The sequence below is a fragment of the Caretta caretta genome, chromosome 7 (genome assembly GCF_965140235.1).
Source record: "Caretta caretta isolate rCarCar2 chromosome 7, rCarCar1.hap1, whole genome shotgun sequence".
Classification (NCBI taxonomy): domain Eukaryota; kingdom Metazoa; phylum Chordata; order Testudines; family Cheloniidae; genus Caretta; species Caretta caretta.
In genome coordinates, this window is record NC_134212.1 from 117244191 (window position 1) to 117258994 (window position 14804).

General features: G+C 39.1%; 1 protein-coding gene across 1 annotated transcript in view; it reads right to left on the reverse strand.

Moving 5' to 3' along the window:
* SMC3 (structural maintenance of chromosomes 3) overlaps window positions 1–14804 on the reverse strand; it is a 51752-nt gene that overhangs the window by 21071 nt on the left and 15877 nt on the right. Inside the window, exons 7-13 of the mRNA XM_048856273.2 lie at window positions 13454–13532; window positions 11682–11799; window positions 7561–7736; window positions 7260–7340; window positions 4455–4619; window positions 3577–3698; window positions 2661–2874 (exon numbers count right to left, since the gene is read on the reverse strand). Of these exons, the coding sequence (XP_048712230.1) occupies window positions 2661–2874; window positions 3577–3698; window positions 4455–4619; window positions 7260–7340; window positions 7561–7736; window positions 11682–11799; window positions 13454–13532 (955 nt within the window). The remainder of the gene's footprint in view (window positions 1–2660; window positions 2875–3576; window positions 3699–4454; window positions 4620–7259; window positions 7341–7560; window positions 7737–11681; window positions 11800–13453; window positions 13533–14804) is intronic.

The following is a 14804-nucleotide window of genomic DNA, read 5'->3' on the forward strand; positions in this document are numbered from 1 at the left end:
AAATTATACCTTAACCTACCACATGTGAAACTTCAGGCAGATTGATTTAGTACTGAACAAAAAAGTTAGGTGTAAGTGTAAAAAGTCAGGTCTAAAAATAAATCCTTGTTTTGAAGTAGGTAGAAACTAGCTTCCCTCCACATGTGAGGGTAAAAGGTAATTTATAAGTGGTTCATATTAAATAGGCACACCCTTATAAGGCTGTAGGGCTTAAACCTGTGCAAAAACAATTACAATTCAAGAGAGACATATAAAAATGAAAATCTAACAAAGCACACAAGATTGCGGAGTGACAACTGATATTTAGCTTTAAACTGGAAACAGGAAAGCATGCAGTGCTAAAGGCCATAGGAAAGGAGAAACAAAGCAAAGAAACAGGCCTCAAGGACTAAACTTACACCAAACAGTAAACAAAAATATTCACAGAAGCTTTAAAGTCACAATGTGGAAGATAAGAATTTATTTTCATAAATAATATCCACAAAGTTATTATTAGGTGATAACGTATGCAGCGTGTCGTTGCCAACATTACACAGAAAAGGTTTTCCTCATGATTGCAAGCGCTTTGGAGGATAGGATTAAAATTCAAAATGATCTGGACAAATGGGAGAAACGATCTGAAGTAAACAGGATGAAATTCAATAAAGACAAATGCAAAGTACTCCACTTAGAAAGGAACAATCAATCAGCTGCACACATACAAAATAGAAAATGACCTCCTAGGAAGAAGTACTGTGGAAAGTGACGTACGGGCATAGTGGATCACAAGCTAAATATGAGTCAAGAGTGTAACACTGTTGTAAAAAAAGCAATCATCATTTTCAGATGTACCAACAGGAGTGTTGTAAGCAAGACACGAGAAGTATTCGTTCCACTCTACTCCACGCTGATTAGGCCTCAGCTGTAGTATTGTGTCCACTTCTGGGCACCACATTTCAGGAAAGATGTGGACAAACTGAAGAAAGTCCAGAGAAGAGCAACAAAAATGATTAAAGGTCTAGAAAACATGACCTCTGAGGGAAGATTGAAAAAATTGGATTTGTTTAGTCTGGAAAAGAGAAGACCAAGACGGGACATGATAATAGTTTTCAAGTACATAAAAGGTTGTTACAAGGAGGAGGGTGAAAAATTGTTCTCAACCTCTGAGAACAGACAAAAAGCAATGGGCTTAAATTGCAGCAAGGACGGTTTAGGTTGGACATTAGGAAAAACTTCCTAACTGTCAGGGTGGTTAAGCACTGGAATAAACTGCTCAGGCAGGTTATGGAATCTCCATCATTGGAGATTTAAGAGAAGGTTAGATGAACACCTATCAGGAACGGTCTAGGCAATACTTAGTCCTGCCACGAGCTCAGAGGACAGGACGAGATGACTTCTCAAGGTCCCTTCCAGTCCTATGATTCTATGATAACAGTTACTTAATGTATCCACTGCAAAGATACCCCACACGCTGTATTTAAGTTTGATCCTCCTCCACATGTCTTTCATCAGAGATTTAGTGAAGTGAATGATCAGACTCCATAATGGTGATAATTTCTTTATTTTTTTCTAGAGAACTTTTCCTTTAATACGAAAGCAGCACAGAGTACCTGACAGAATTTAAGGAAACTTCTTCTGCACCAGTATTTCTCTTAGGCATTACGATTCAGTGTTCTCCAAATTCTTATCCTTCCCTAAAGCATCACACAGAAGATTTTGAAAGCAGATGTTCTGAATAACAAAGGGCACACTTTAAAACACAAGATAGTCCCTCTTCTCTTTTGTGCAGATGGGAACTGATTCCTATTGCATACAAAGTGCTTTGCCTATATTAAGACTTGTATAATTATCTAACAGGGTTCAAAGGAACACTCTCTCAAGCCAAATGCAAAATCCATGCAAGATGCAGTTGAAGGAACAGTGTTTTTGTTTTAAATAAAAAATTAACAGAAATATTTCTAAGACTTAAGAAAAATTTTGGATCAAATTATCCATGAGTGTTGTTAACTGGCAGAAACAGTAATACATGGGCATGCTGTCTTAGAGGATGTTGCTGAATGCTGTCTAGCTAATTTTTTTCCTCCCTCCAAAATCAGGAAAAAAGAAATATATGGTGTTGAAGAAAAATATCTGAGAACAGGACTCTAAAATTAGTGTTAGCATGCAAAAATTTACAATAGTGCAGGACACAATAAGACCCTCTCTTGTCCTCTAGATTTTAAATAGAAATAAAACTCATTCATTGAAACAAATCCCATTATGAACACAGAGTTTTGCCCAGTGGTGGGCAACCTCTGGCCATCAGGGTAATCCGATTGTGGGCCATGAGGCATTTTGCGGACATTGACTGTCTGCAGGCACCGCCCCCCTCAACTCCCAGTGGCCACGGTACTGTGTTCCCAGCCAGTGGAAGCTGTGGAAAGCGGCACCTGCAGGCAAAGGGGCTGCAGGGACATACTGGCCGCCGCTTCCCACAGCTCCCATTGGCCAAGGAACAGAGAACTGCGGCCACTGGGAGCTGCAGGGGGTGGTGCCTAAGGACGGTCAACATCAGCAAAATGTCTCACAGCCCCCAATCAGATTACCCTGATGGGCCACATGCGGGTAATCACAGATTGCTCACCAGTGGTTTAGCCTTTCCTCTCAAAATATCTCTGCAGTAATAACTCAGAACTCCTTACACTGTATTGCTCCAGATTCTTCTCTTTATTAGCCTCTGTATCTTCTAAATCTTTGTGTATTGCTGCAATCTGTCGTTTTTTGTCATTGATTGCCTGATCTAGAGACTTGAGTTCCTTTTTAATCCATTTATCCCTCTCTTCTTTGGAAGTAAACTGGCTTCCTCGGCCTTGTTTTGCATAAAGATCTGTTCTTTCCTGGGTAGCTTGTGCTAGTCTAGATCAGAGAGAGAGAGAAAAAATAAGTTTCTTTATAATATGTCAAACATATTTCATTTGAAGATTTTATTCAGAAGATCTTCAAGAACAAAGTGCTATCAAATTAATTTTAAACTGTTAACAGTGGTCAAAAGACACTTTGAATTATTTTTTGCAAGCTGTATAATCATCTCAGAGAAAGCTTTAAAATGAGCAAAGCAATTAAGAGGCACCAATTTACTGTTGTATTGAATTTTCATTTACTCTCCATGGGTTTTTTAAAACTTGAAAACAAGTTCCTTTTCACTTATCAAGTTTGCCTTTTTCTAATAAGTAAAAGATCCTCACTTTGTTTCTTCAAGAACAGGGCAACATGGCTCTGATGCCTCCTTGTTCACTAGTAAATCACTGATTCTTTGAACAAAGCTTTAATAAGGTTCTTGAGAAACAACAATTATCTTCAAACTCAGTGCCGCTCCAAGCAACAAGCAAATATAACACAGGGCCACATAAGCACCAAATGTGTGTGCTTTTCATTTTATTTTTTTAATTTGTTGGCAAAAGGGGTATTTCTTTGTAAATAAAAAACCATTTAGACAAATGCATTCTCTCACTTTATAACAGCTATAATGTATGTACAATTTTCATTATATACTGCTTTGGCATTATTTTTCTTGCTCCTTTTAAAATGGTTTAATTCCTTTTACTGTGAGCCACAGACCTAGCAATTCCTCGCTCTTCTTTTTCTTTTACACTGTTGAATTTGGGTTCTGTTTCTGCTAGCTCTTTCTGCTTCTCCTCAATTTTCTCAAGAAGCTTCTGTCTCTCCTTTAAAAGTCTTTTCTAAAAGTAAACAAAGTAATATTTAATACCAGTAACTTAGTAGATCAACTTCGTATAATCATTAAATTAGTGAACTTAGTACGTCATTTCTGGAACATATTTTATTATCTGTAAAAATGCTAGATGCTTGTCTGACACTACACAGCTTTGTTACATGACAGAGGTAGGTTCAGGAGCAACCCTGAATCAGCAAGATTTGAGAAGGTGCAGCTACACTAGGAAGGTAACAAAGATCAGTACAGGCCGAACAGTTGTACTCAGTGCTGCTACACTGACTAATCTTCTTTCAGACAATTCACAACATCGTCCCTTTAGTATTTACCATATGCTTGAAAAAGATGAGGACAACAGCTACAGCTAGTTGATTTTACACTATGGGGGCAGAAAGAAATAACTGATCTATTATCATGTTTTACAGCACTCAAAAGTACGCTACACACTTCAGGGCACAGAACTCTTGTATTGTTGTGAAGTTCTTCCAGTGTAATTAAAACTTACATCTACCCAGGGTTGTGAGTTCAATCCTTGAGGGGGCCATTTAGGGATCTGGGGCAAAAATTGAGGATTGGTCCTGCTTTGAGAAGGGGGTTGGACTAGATGACCTCCTAAGATCCCTTCCTACCCTGATATTCTAGGATTCTATTAGTAGGTATCATAATACCTTAGTACTGATAATACACGCATAAGTTATAGCCAAAAATGTGATCCATACAAAATATTGAATTTGTACATTTTATTCTTGCAGCTGCTTCTCACCCTTTGTTCACTGTTGCCAGCTAGTTCATCTTGCAAGTCCTTAGCTTTAAGTTCTAATTTGGTCCTCTGCTTAATCTGCTCCTGTCGCTCAGCACTGAGTTGTTCCTTCTCCTCTTTCATCGCTGAAATCTTTGTTTTTAGTTCTCGAACTTGTCGTTCAATATCCTACACAGACAGAATTATGTAATTAAACACACACAAACACAGCTCGATCTAATCCATATTTCAGTACCCATTAAGGGAATTAGCACAAGACAGCTTTATTATTTAACCCTTAAGATTAAAGAGAATGTGAGAAGAAAAGAATAGTCACCACAATATGAAGTCCAAAAATCTTTAAAATTAACCTTAAAAATAAGTTGCTTCTTTAATTTGCTTTAAAATTTAGGAACACCCATAGGATAACTCAGATTCCTAGGCCAGAGGAGTCTGTTGTGATCAACTAGTCCATTGGTTCCCAAACGGCGGGGGGGGGGGTAAGGGGGGGAGAGAGAAGTGAGTAAAGAAATTCCAAGAGGGGCATAGGCTAGCTCCCGGCCCCTCCCCTCCTATCCACCTCCCCCGCAGCCATGCTGCCACAGAGGCAGCAGCTTGCGCCCATCCACCTCCCAGGCTTTCCAATAAGCCTGTCCTGCTGCTCTGAGGGGCCTGTTAAGGGGGCAGGGAGAGCGGGGGTTGGATAAGGGGCAGGCGGTCCCGGGGGGTGGGGGTGGGGGCAGTCAGGGGATAGGGAGTGCTTGGATGGGATGGAAGGTTCTGGGGGAGAGGTCAGGAGACGGTGGGGGGGGGGGGGGAGCTGTGGATAGGCGTGGGCGTCTGGGGGGGTCCTGTCGGGGGTGGGTGTGTGGACAGGGGTCGGGGGCAGTCAGGGGACAAGACGCAGAGAGGGTTGGATAGGGGGTGGGGTCCCGGAAAGGGGCGGTCAGGTGACAAAGAGCAAGGGGGTTGGATGATGGTAAAGGAGAAGTGCGGGGTGTGAGGGTTTCTCAAAAGTTAAAAAGGGGGCGTGATGCCAAAAAATTTGGGAACCACTGATCTAGTCTGACCTCCTGTAAAATACAAGCCATAGAACTCCCTCAAAATAATTCCTTTTGAATTAGAGTACATCTTTTTAACTATACAGCCTTGATTTATAAATGGTCCGTGATGGGGAATCCACTACCACCCATGGTAAACTGTTCCAATGACTAATGACTGTTTCAAAAATGTACATCTTATTTCCAGTCTGAATTTGCATACCTTCAACTTCCACCCATTAAATTGGTTTATCCCTTTCTCTCCTAAACTGAAGAGACCATTATTAAATATTTGTTCCCCATGTAGATACCTGTAAGATTGAACAAGTCACACCTTAATCATCTCTAGGTAGACTAAATATTGGTTAGTCTCTAAGGTGCCACAAGTACTCCTTTTCTTTTTGCGAATACAGACTAACACGGCTGTTCCTCTGAAACCTGTCGTCATTATGCAAGGCACTGCATTTAGCCGTATGGAGTGGAAATCTATCAACTGCATGAAAAAACTTGTACAGATACAGACAGACATCATCTTCCTTTCCAAATGCAAACAGATGGACATTACACATCTGATGAAGTGAGCTGTGGCTCACGAAAGCTCATGCTCAAATAAATTGGTTAGTCTCTAAGGTGCCACAAGTACTCCTTTTCTTTTTGCGAATACAGACTAACACGGCTGTTCCTCTGAAACCTGTAAATTCTTTGAGTCTATCACTATAAGGCATGTTTCAGAGTAACAGCCGTGTTAGTCTGTATTCGCAAAAAGAAAAGGAGTACTTGTGGCACCTTAGAGACTAACCAATTTATTTGAGCATGAGCTTTCGTGAGCTACAGCTCACTTCATCGGACGCATACCGTGGAAACTGCAGAAGACATTATATACACACAAAGACCATGAACTATAAGGCATGTTTTCTAATCCTTTAATCATTCTCATGGCTCTTCTCTGAACCCACTCCAATTTATCACTATCCCTCTTGAATTGTGGACTCCACAATTCAGTATAATATTCCAGCAGCGGCTGCAACAGCGCCAAATACAGACTTAAAATAACCTTTCTACTCCTACTCGAGAGTCCCCTGTTCATGCATCCAAGGATCACATTAGCTCTTTTGACTACAGCATCACACTGGATGCTCACATTCAGCTGATAAAAGACCACGAACTGCAAATCTTTTCCAGGGTCCTGATTCCCAAGATTGAGGCCCTCATCCTGTAAGTATGGCCTACATTCTTTACTCCTACATGTATATATTTGCATTTAGGCATATTATTTGTCTGGGCCCAGCTTACCAAGCAATGCAGATCAGTCTGTATCACTGACCCGTCCTTCATTATTTACCACTCCCCAATCTTTGTGTTGTCTGTAAATGTTATAAGTTATGATTTTATGTTTTCTTCAAGGTCATTAATAAAAATGTTAAATAATGTAAGGCTAAATACCAATCTCTGAGGGTCCCCACTAGAAACACACCCGCTCAATGATGATCCCGCATTTACGACTACATTTTGAGACCTAGATCAACACTACTACCTTTATAAATCAAACCTGTGATCTCATTTTATATATATCAAATTGGTTTGACAGGATTCATTTTCCATTGATCGGCATTAAATAATCAAATAACTCCAAATTCTGTGTTTAAATTCACTCAGATTTGAGATATCTGACTGAAATGTTCACACACACAAAAAGTGACCCGAAAGACTTTTCAAGGCAATTAGACTATGTATAGTCAATGCAAAAATCTTGAGTTGCTCATGTTAGTACACTGCTTCTAGATTTTACCTCCATTTTATCTCTAGCATCTTGTTGTGCATCTCTCAACTGCCTTGATTTTTCTCCACTTGTCTCTCGTTTGGCAGAAAGCTGTACAGAAATAATATTGCTTAATGAATAAGTTCCATTTTTGAAATCACTCATTGATTCAGAAAGAAAATGTTAATTTGGTACATTAACGAGCACAAAAATTTCACAATTTAACTATTCTATTTACAGTAAGCAAATGTCCATACAAGACTATGTACGTTTAAATATTAAGTGTTCGTCACAAAGGAAATATGTAATGAAGGGTAACAAGATGCTTTACCTCATCAAGTTTAGCACGTGTTTCATTGAGTTCCTGGTTATAAATGGTGTATTCTAATGCTCTCCTCATTTTATCCCACTTCTGATACTGAGCTAGCTCTTCTTTCTCCTCTTCCAGGGTATGTAATCGCTCTTCAATGTACTTCAACAACTCATTGATTTTCTCTCGTTTACCCTCTTTAGAAAATGAGAAGCAAGACAAAGACAGCAACTAAATTATTATTATATTCAGAATATTTGTTTTTCTTTTTACATCATTCTCTTATCTTTGATTCATAAGTAAAGCTTTTGATTTGAAAAAACAGATGGACTGAAATGAAGATCTAGGTCTGGACACCTCTTTCCAAAAATTCCCATCTTCCAAGGCTCATGCTATTCCAACTCTACTTCCGTTTCTCAGTAGGGAATAGTTAATGGGCAACTGTTCTGAGCATAAATGTAACAGAATGAAGCCATCGCTGGACTTTGCCAAAAATATTATATGTGGGTATTTTCTGGAATCAAATTATCAAAAATTGAAAGCTCTATTTATAAAGCTACTGCACTCTAGTCTCTGCTCTAAGTCTAATATAAATTCCATGCCTCACAAGTACAAGGTAACTTAAGTCAATTCAAATGTGTGCTCTACAAGCTCACACTCCAGAAATCTAACAAAGATAATTAAATTGCAAATGAAAGTTTAGTCAGAAGACTACACAAACCACAGCAACAGCCTTTTATGGACATCCTCTTCCATAAAGTAAAGGGGATGTAAAGGGACTCTAGGAGCCCTGGATCCAGCTGGGGGACAATTTCACCAGTGCAGAAACTGTAGAATACAGTCACAGGCTGCCTTCCGGGGACCTCCTCACAAACTCTGGCAGAAGGACCATAATGGGGTGGAGAAGTGTATCACTGCAAGGCAAATGGGTATGTCTTCTAGGTAACAAAGACAGCAGACTCTCAAGAGTCAACAGGTTCAGTGCCTTTTACACTTCCCATTGTGAAGAGCAAACAAATAAAACCACTCATTTAAACAGATCTCTAAAAGAAGAACAAAAGTGGGTGCTAGAATATTAATGCATGCCACAATGAAGTGCCCAAGATACAAGATTCATTCCAATGAAGCTAAAGCAGTTCACAGAATGCATAACATAGGTCTAGAAAAGGCAGCTGGTGTGCAACTTGCTGCTCGATCCATTAAACACCAGCACCAAAGGAAAAAGTTCTATCCACTTCTACAGAAGCTAGAATACGGATAAAATTTACTACACTAAAGAACATTTTGGAGATACAGAGGGCAATGGGTTCCAGCAAACTAGTTTACACTACCAGAAAGTGACAGCTCCTGAAAGAGGCAAGAGAGTATGCTAACTATGCAAACAAAATTTTCATGGGAAGTTGATTACATACATAACCATAATTTCCCAAACAGTTCCCTTGAGCAGTTGATGAGGACTTTGAATAATCATGTCAATATGTTGCTATTAAACAGAATGTTTTACAGGCTTTCCTGAATGAACATGAAGCTGCACTGAAGAGTCTTGTTTAATACACTGTTTTTGAAGCCTGGTATAAATACAACTAAATTACATAAATGAACCAACCAACTTTCAAAATCTTTAAAAAAAGAGTCAGGAATTTTCAGTAAACTAGATCAGTATTTTTGTCTGTGTTGGACTGTATGACTGCACAGACTGAGGCTTTCTAAAGGCACTCTTGTCATCTACAAATTAGCAACATACATACATCGAAAGTATTGGGCAGGTACTATTTTGGATGATGTAAGGATCGTTGTGTTTAAATTGACTTTGGTGTTAAATTCTAATACAAATCGATACCATAGGTCATTTTCAATGCATGGCAATTTTTGATACGTCTGAAAAATAAATGCTAATTCTACTTAGGGCAAAGTCTTTTGTAAGTAAAAAAAAAAAAATTTACATTTAGTCAACATGAAGATCATGAAAAGACAAAGGCCAGACAATTTGGAGATAGAGCTGTCTGTCCATTGAGTATTCCTGAATTGTTGGGGATTGTGTTTTGGATGTAAAGGTTGAACCTCTCTAGTCCGGCACCCTCGGAACCTGATCGGTGCCGAACCAGAGAATTTGCTGAACCACAGCAGGTCAATGCAGAGTGCCAGTGGGTCTCCATAGGCACGGGAAGTGGAGGTGCGGGGGGGTGCTACAGCACCCTGAGGCTTTGCAACCAGCGTGGTCCCCCGCCGCCACCCAGGGTCCCAGCCACTGGCCCCCTGCCTGGGGGCTCTACTGCCAGCCCCTGGTCCTCGTCCTCCCTCCCGGAGCCTGAACACTGCAAATCAGCTGTTTGCAGCGCTGCAGAAGTGCTGGGAGGGAGGAGGAGGAGGTGGTGGTGGTGGTAAGTGCAGGGTCACCAGCGCGCAAGAGGCATGGAGGGAAGGGGGAGCTTGGCACCGCTGGATGCTCCACACCTACTAATTTTTCCCCATGGGTGCTCCAGGCCCAGAGCACCCATGGAGTCAGCGCCTATGCTGGAGCATAGATGTTGCCAGACCAGGGAGTGACGGATTACAGAGGTTCAACCTGTATAAGAAAACGGGTAAGATAGGAAGATGAGAGGGAGAATGAGATAAAGATATCAGAACGTGAATTGAAAGTGTAACTGTTGCCTTAAAACCAGGGGCCATGTACTCCCTTGCATAATGAGACCAAATTCCATGACAACCACAGCTAAATCCAGCTGCAACATTGATCTATTCTCTCGCCACTCCCCACCACAAACGCACACAACTATGGCTCTTAGCTGAAGTCATCCATTGCTGTAAAAGCAGTCAATCATTTCCGAGGATTTTTTTTTTGCATAATGCTCATCAGGCAACCTAGCTCCAGTTCCCAGGCCTTGAATACTCTGATATGGTCCAGGCAGCCAAAAACTCAGAATCCCCCCGCTGCATGTATACCAGTGAAGGGGTCAGCTAGAAGCCATTTTCATAGATTTGGCTCCTGGGCCTCAGCTGCTGTTGTTGTGCTTTTCAGACAGTCCAACATGCCAGCCTGCACTTCTAGCTCCCCCACTCCTTAAGTGCAAATTAGGCTCCAATTCTGGCTCCATGGAACAGTGCAGGGAGAACATACAGTAATCCAATTACCTCCCACTCATGGGGAAAGCTGGAGAACAAGTGACAGCTGCAGCCAGGACCAGCTAGGACAGGGATTCTCAAACTGGGGGTCGGGACCCCTCAGGGGGTCACGAGGTAATTACGTAGGGGGGGTTCCGAGCTGTCAACCTCCACCCCAAATCCCGCTTTGCATTCAGCATTTATAATGGTGTTAAATATATAAAAAAGTGTTTTTAAATTTATAAGGGGGGGGGGTTGCACTCAGAGGCTTGCTACGTTAAAGCAGTCACCAGTAAAAAAAGTTTGAGAGCCACTGAGCTATGGAAAGAAGAACCAAACACTGGAAGTCTGTTTATAGCAAGAGTGAATTCCATTGTAAAAAAAAAAATTTTTTTATTTCTGTGGCATCTTGGGAAAAAGTGTCAAATTCTGCATTTGTGGAGTCCACAGGTGCCTGACTGAAATGAACGGGGAAGTTCACAAAATTTAGAGCTATTGTTTCAGGATTCCTCAGGAAGACATCAATGCCAGTTTGCATGTACAAGTTATGTCCACAAATAAGGGCTAGAAATGTAACTTTTAGGAAGTGAAAATTGACTCTGGAGCACAAACCGGTAGCAAATTTCATAGCTGAATATATGATACTCTGGCCCTAACTCTGAATTTTCTGGCTTTTTTAAGTTTGTAAGCATCATAACCCAAGCTTTTTTTAAACGTTGTTTATTTTAGCAGTGCCAGTGGATAAAAATTTCCCCTCCCACTGTTTTGGTGCAGCATTCTGTGTACTGGTTAACTGCCACCTGCAACCTAGCAGTAGGTTACATGTGCAGATGTTCTATAGAGTTTGTAAAGCCCTTTGGAATCTTTGGAGTGAAAGAAAAAAATTAAAATATTAAATTTATCAAACATTTACAAATAAAACTAAAGAATTAATTTTAACAAGCAAGTTATAAACCCTGAAATTAGTGGAACGATGCTGGCATGAACTAGGACATTCCTTATATAAAAGAAACACAGGGGATAAAGATAACTATTTTTACCCGTTTCTTTCATTAAGGAAATACTTTCTTCTTTACGCTCATCATACACTCTAGTACCAGCTACTTCTCTTAACAACTTCAGTCTCTGAGAGTCAGGAGCTGTTGCCATCTGGTTGATCTAAGAATTCAAGAAAACAAAGTTACAAGATTACATTTTGAACATCATGTTCCTTATATAGTAATAATGATCAACATCCCATAAGAGATCTAATATGGCGCATGTCTCTTATAATTGTTTAATTACAGCAGAACTTCATTAATTCTCATTTAGTTTACCAACAGACCTGATAACTCTTTTCAGTCAGGTATCATATGCTTAAAATCAAGCTAGTATGAAACATTCAGCTGAAAACCCACCCTGCCCAATTTCGGATATATACTTGCTTAAGGATACAATTCTTCAGGACTGGGTTTTTTCAGAAAGATTAGAAATTCTCATTTACCCTGCTTTCCCCCTTTTGAGACATGAATTACTTTTTAAGAGACAGGAAGTTGTATACTTTTATGAATCTGCTTGTAATTCATTTTTATTAATTTTCAAATGCTAGCAGCGTCAGTCAGTATTTCTTGGACTTCAAAGGGAGAAAATACATCAGCTTATCGGATTTTCAGAGAAACTTAACTATGCGCATTAATGTTCTGCTGCAGCAAGACTACCTCTTACTTTCCCTATCTCCATAAGGCCATGTACTTCAACATATCATGTCAAAAATAAAAAAAACACAACCACCAGCTCACACTGCAGTCGTCCTTCACACCACCAGCACCTGGCGCTCTAACATTACTGAAATGGTGTATGGGCTTTAAATAATTAATACCATGCCAGGTTCACTATTCTTCTCTAGAACTTTACCATTCTTCATAAGAATTTTAGTTGTTCCATCTTTATGGTATGCTTGTAGATAAAGGTTTTCAATTTATGCAGAGCATGAAGACTAGTCTATCTACTTCGACTTTTAACCGGTGATAGGATCCACGTTGGCTGACTCCTGCACTAGCACAAAGTTACTTTCTAACTCAAGTTTTTTATTTGTTCCTCAATTTGGCAAATTCAGTGCATAGCAAAAACATATCCTGTGTTGCTAAATGGGAATTATTAATATTGCTCTTATTTTTTCAGTTTTTCTTGTCAGTCAAGTACTTGCAGATAAAATGAGTTTTTCAGTAATTGGTCAAGAGAACTATGTTTAGGATTGCGAAGTCAAATTCAAGAATATAGACAATTGGCAGATTCAGCCGTTAGACATGATATTAAACGGATCTTGCCCCACAGTGAAAGTCAAACAAGTTCAATACTGACAATTCTGTAAAATGTTCTGAACTGGAAAATATAAAACATAGAAATACAAACAAAAAATGGTTCTAATTATTTTCAGGGCTCTTCTTGGAAGTCAAGGATTTCGAAAGCTACACTGATACACCTGTTATGATTCAGTTTTCTCTGTACTTAAATAAAGGTGGTAGATTACAGCAACATTATATGTGGGAACACTTATAAAATAGGGGCTTCTAATCAGAATGATGGAGGAACACAATTACTTTTCTTTATGATTACAACTACTTTATTTCTATATAAAGGAGCCGTACCTTGAGGAATCATTTTCAAAATAAGGGTGCACAGGAAGAATTAGTCATTTCTACATTGTTTAAAAGTAAAAAGAAAGCCTGATTATTCATTTGCAATAATTAAGTTAAATTGTAGTCCTCCAAAAAGTCTGAACTTTTTTTTATAAATGAGTGATTTAATTTTGCTTTGTGATAACCAATCTTACCTTTCCTTGTTTGACAATATAGTAGGGATTACTGCGAGAAAACCCAGCACTTTCAAGAAGGTTCATCACATCATTTTTTCTGTAAATAATTTCTCAAATAGTAAGTATATTTTTAAAAAACTACATATGACAAACATGACCACTCAACAAATTCAGCAAAACAGTACTAAACCTACATATATGAAAATTGCACGTGGTGCACTCTCCCCATTACGGTATCTCTTCAAATAAGTTTCTGTATATGATTTATATGATCATGTCTAATCATGTACTAAAACCTAAACTGATAAACAATAAATGAGAAAATAAAAACAGAAAGAAACTAAGCAAGACATATGGGGCTGGGAAGAGATTACAACCAAGAAAGGTAACCCACACCACCAACAGATTAGTACAGGTAACTGAGAAACTGATGCCACAAATAATTTGGAATTTAGCATAAGATTTTGCTTCTTTTCTTCTCATTTTCAGTTATTAAAAGCAAGTTGCTGAGGATTATATAATTAATGCAACAACATTAACACTATCCAATAATTAGTTAGGTCAGCTGATGACTCCTAAAACACCGAAAGGAAGTGATAAAGTAGTATGACCATTTGGACAAGTGGAGACATCAGCAAGTATTAGCCATACTGAGAAGAGCTGAGTTGTCAGAAAAATTGTAAAGCCATAGTTTAGTTTAACATAGGTATTTTAAAATAAAGTGTCATATGTCAAGATAGCTCATATTAGAATTTTACAATTAGTTTCGTTCAATTTTGGTGAAGAGGAATCTACCAGTTTTACCGGGCAATTTAAACATGAAGAGGTACTAAGAATAAAACTTAGCTCTGGCTCTGTTGGCCAACTTTGTCTTCGTGCCTGAACAATAAAACTTAAACAAGAGAAACAAGATACTGTATTTTCTTTTCTGTGAGCCAAATTTTAAAAAGGATTTGTATTGCTAATGCATTACTGTGGTTTAACTCACTAATCTTTCGACTCTGGAGGCTAAGATTCAAATTTTGGTAAAGTCAAGTCTTTTCTAGACTGTACTTATTCACATAATCCCTTGCCCCATTAATGTAGCAAGATTCGAAGTGTCCAGTCATGAGAAAGAGATGCCTGGAATAGTTGGTGAGAACTGAGGACTACTGGTAAAGCAAGTTTAGAAAGAATACACAGTGCCCATGCTATGACTGCCTCAAGCTAGTAATATTAATCCTCACTTTCATGAGCATTCAAATTCATCTTTAAGTGTAAAAAAAGTTTTAGAGAAACTTTTAAAGTTTACAGGTGATAAGAATGGCCCTTAAACTTGACAGCCTTCAAATCTCTAACACCAATGCGGGGGAAGCTGAATTCAGATAAA